The sequence below is a fragment of the Buceros rhinoceros genome, unplaced genomic scaffold, assembly GCF_000710305.1.
Source record: "Buceros rhinoceros silvestris isolate BGI_N320 unplaced genomic scaffold, ASM71030v1 scaffold9739, whole genome shotgun sequence".
Taxonomy (NCBI): domain Eukaryota; kingdom Metazoa; phylum Chordata; class Aves; order Bucerotiformes; family Bucerotidae; genus Buceros; species Buceros rhinoceros.
The window spans coordinates 33795-35650 of record NW_010432131.1 but is presented as its reverse complement, the minus strand read 5'-3'; the positions used below and the strand labels follow the sequence as shown (position 1 = coordinate 35650).

Genomic DNA, 1856 nt, shown 5'->3' with positions numbered 1-1856 from the left:
GAAGATTTTTCTGTTTTATGCTGCAGAACTCTATAGTAAGGACGCCAAAATTAGTTGATAAACCAAATTGTAGACAGCTTTCTGCCTAGTTCATGATATAGTGGTTCAGTTTAAGATTTCAACTTATTTTTAACCTATCCTGGAACTTAAATTTATTTAAAAATTGATTACATTCCAGTGAAGGTATAAGGATAAATTTTTTAATAGTCATGTGCCATGTCCCTTATGACCATAAGTGCAACTTATTTTGTTACAAATCAAATTCCTTATAATAAACAAATATTGAAAAAGGCTTTTACTTCTGATACTGGAGCAGCACCTTTAAAGAGAATTTTTTTAAGCACTGTGTCTCTCAGAAAGATTACTTGTGTTTGGTTTTTTTTCCTTTAAAGCCTCAGAAGAAAGATGACCAGCAATTAGAAGCTAAAGCAAGTCCAAAAAAGTCATCAGAACCCACTATTGACCTTTTAGGACTTGGTAAGCAATACATAATTATCTGTTTTTAAATCAAACACAGATACATTGTTTTGTATTTTAATAGATATACTTCTATTTTCTCTGTCTTTACACATAGTTAGATGAATTTGAAAACCATAAGATTGAGCCTATGCATTTGAAACTGTAAAGGAAAATGCCACAGGGATACGGGTATATCAGTAGTTGTGTTTTGCTAAAGAGAGTAATGAGCTCCTGTGGGAAGGGGGAGTTAGCAGAGAGATCTTCAAAGGGCTTGTGGATTGTGTTATTTCAATGTTTATAGTACGAGCATACTTTTTTATGAAAATGCTAAGGTCATCTGAATTGTGTATCTGTAAAATGTCTATCATAAAACACCTATATGAGTGAAGAGAACAGTGACTGCAGCTGACCAGTATCTTGTGAAACTCAATGCACTGGGCATGTCAGTGTCGCGTGCTGACTGTGACCATCACTCGTTTTTATCTAATATACCTTTTTGTTTTCTGACTGGCAGGTAACTGTGTGTGTGTCTTGTAAATAGACCGTTTGGGACACATCATTTAACTTGCACTGTCTGGCTATACTGTTGTGTTTTTATGCTTTTTCTCTGCTTGTTGAAGGCCATATTTATAAAATCTGTCCTTCATTTATCTAGTGTTAGTGTGTGGTTTTTCCATTTGATAGAATCTTAAAGTGGAGCTGGAAGCATTAACTATTAATAATTTTATTTCCTTTTGTTTTGTTGTTCAGTGTTAGAAAAATTTTCTAAGAGTTTTGAGTAGATATTAGAAGTATAAACTCTATATCAATATAATGGTTATTCTTGAATTTTTACATAATTACTACAAGATATTGGAGGAGGCTGCTAAGTCTTCTAAATGTAATTATTCTAGAAACTTGACTTCGTAGAAAAATGTTTTGTTGCTTTTTAATTTTTGGTTTTATGGTATGAATGGTGTTGCAGCAAAACAGTAAGTATCTTTCCTGGTTTAGAATTCGCACTGTCATTCAAAGTGCACGTTATTTTCCCTTTGGACATAGAGTAGCTGCTAAATACTACTTTTGTGCCACTTATGTATGTGATGTGGTCCATATCTCATTCCAAGTAATCTGCTACTACAGGAAAGCAAATCTAATTAACACAGTAAAAGTTAGGTTTTGAATGTAGAATGAACCTCTTAAAAAAAAAAAAAAAGAGTAATTAGGATTTGATGGAAAGCTGATTCTCCTTTATTTTCCTAATTAAGAACTAAAATGTAATCAATGTGTTGTTTTGAGATTGCTAGGCTTCTGTATCCTTTTAGTCATGATTTGAAAAGAATCTTGGTAACACTGTTCTGTGATATGATAATGAACTTGGATTACATAGGCTAACTTGAGATATAATATGTAATAGA

At 32.5% G+C, this 1856-nt stretch overlaps 1 protein-coding gene across 1 annotated transcript in view; it reads left to right on the top strand.

Moving 5' to 3' along the window:
• Positions 1-392: 392 nt before the first annotated feature.
• Positions 393-1856, top strand: part of SMAP1 (small ArfGAP 1) — a gene marked incomplete at its 5' end in the record, with an annotated part of 17831 nt that continues 16367 nt past the window's right edge. Inside the window, one exon of the mRNA XM_010143659.1 lies at positions 393-477. Within this exon, the coding sequence (XP_010141961.1) occupies positions 393-477 (85 nt within the window). The remainder of the gene's footprint in view (positions 478-1856) is intronic.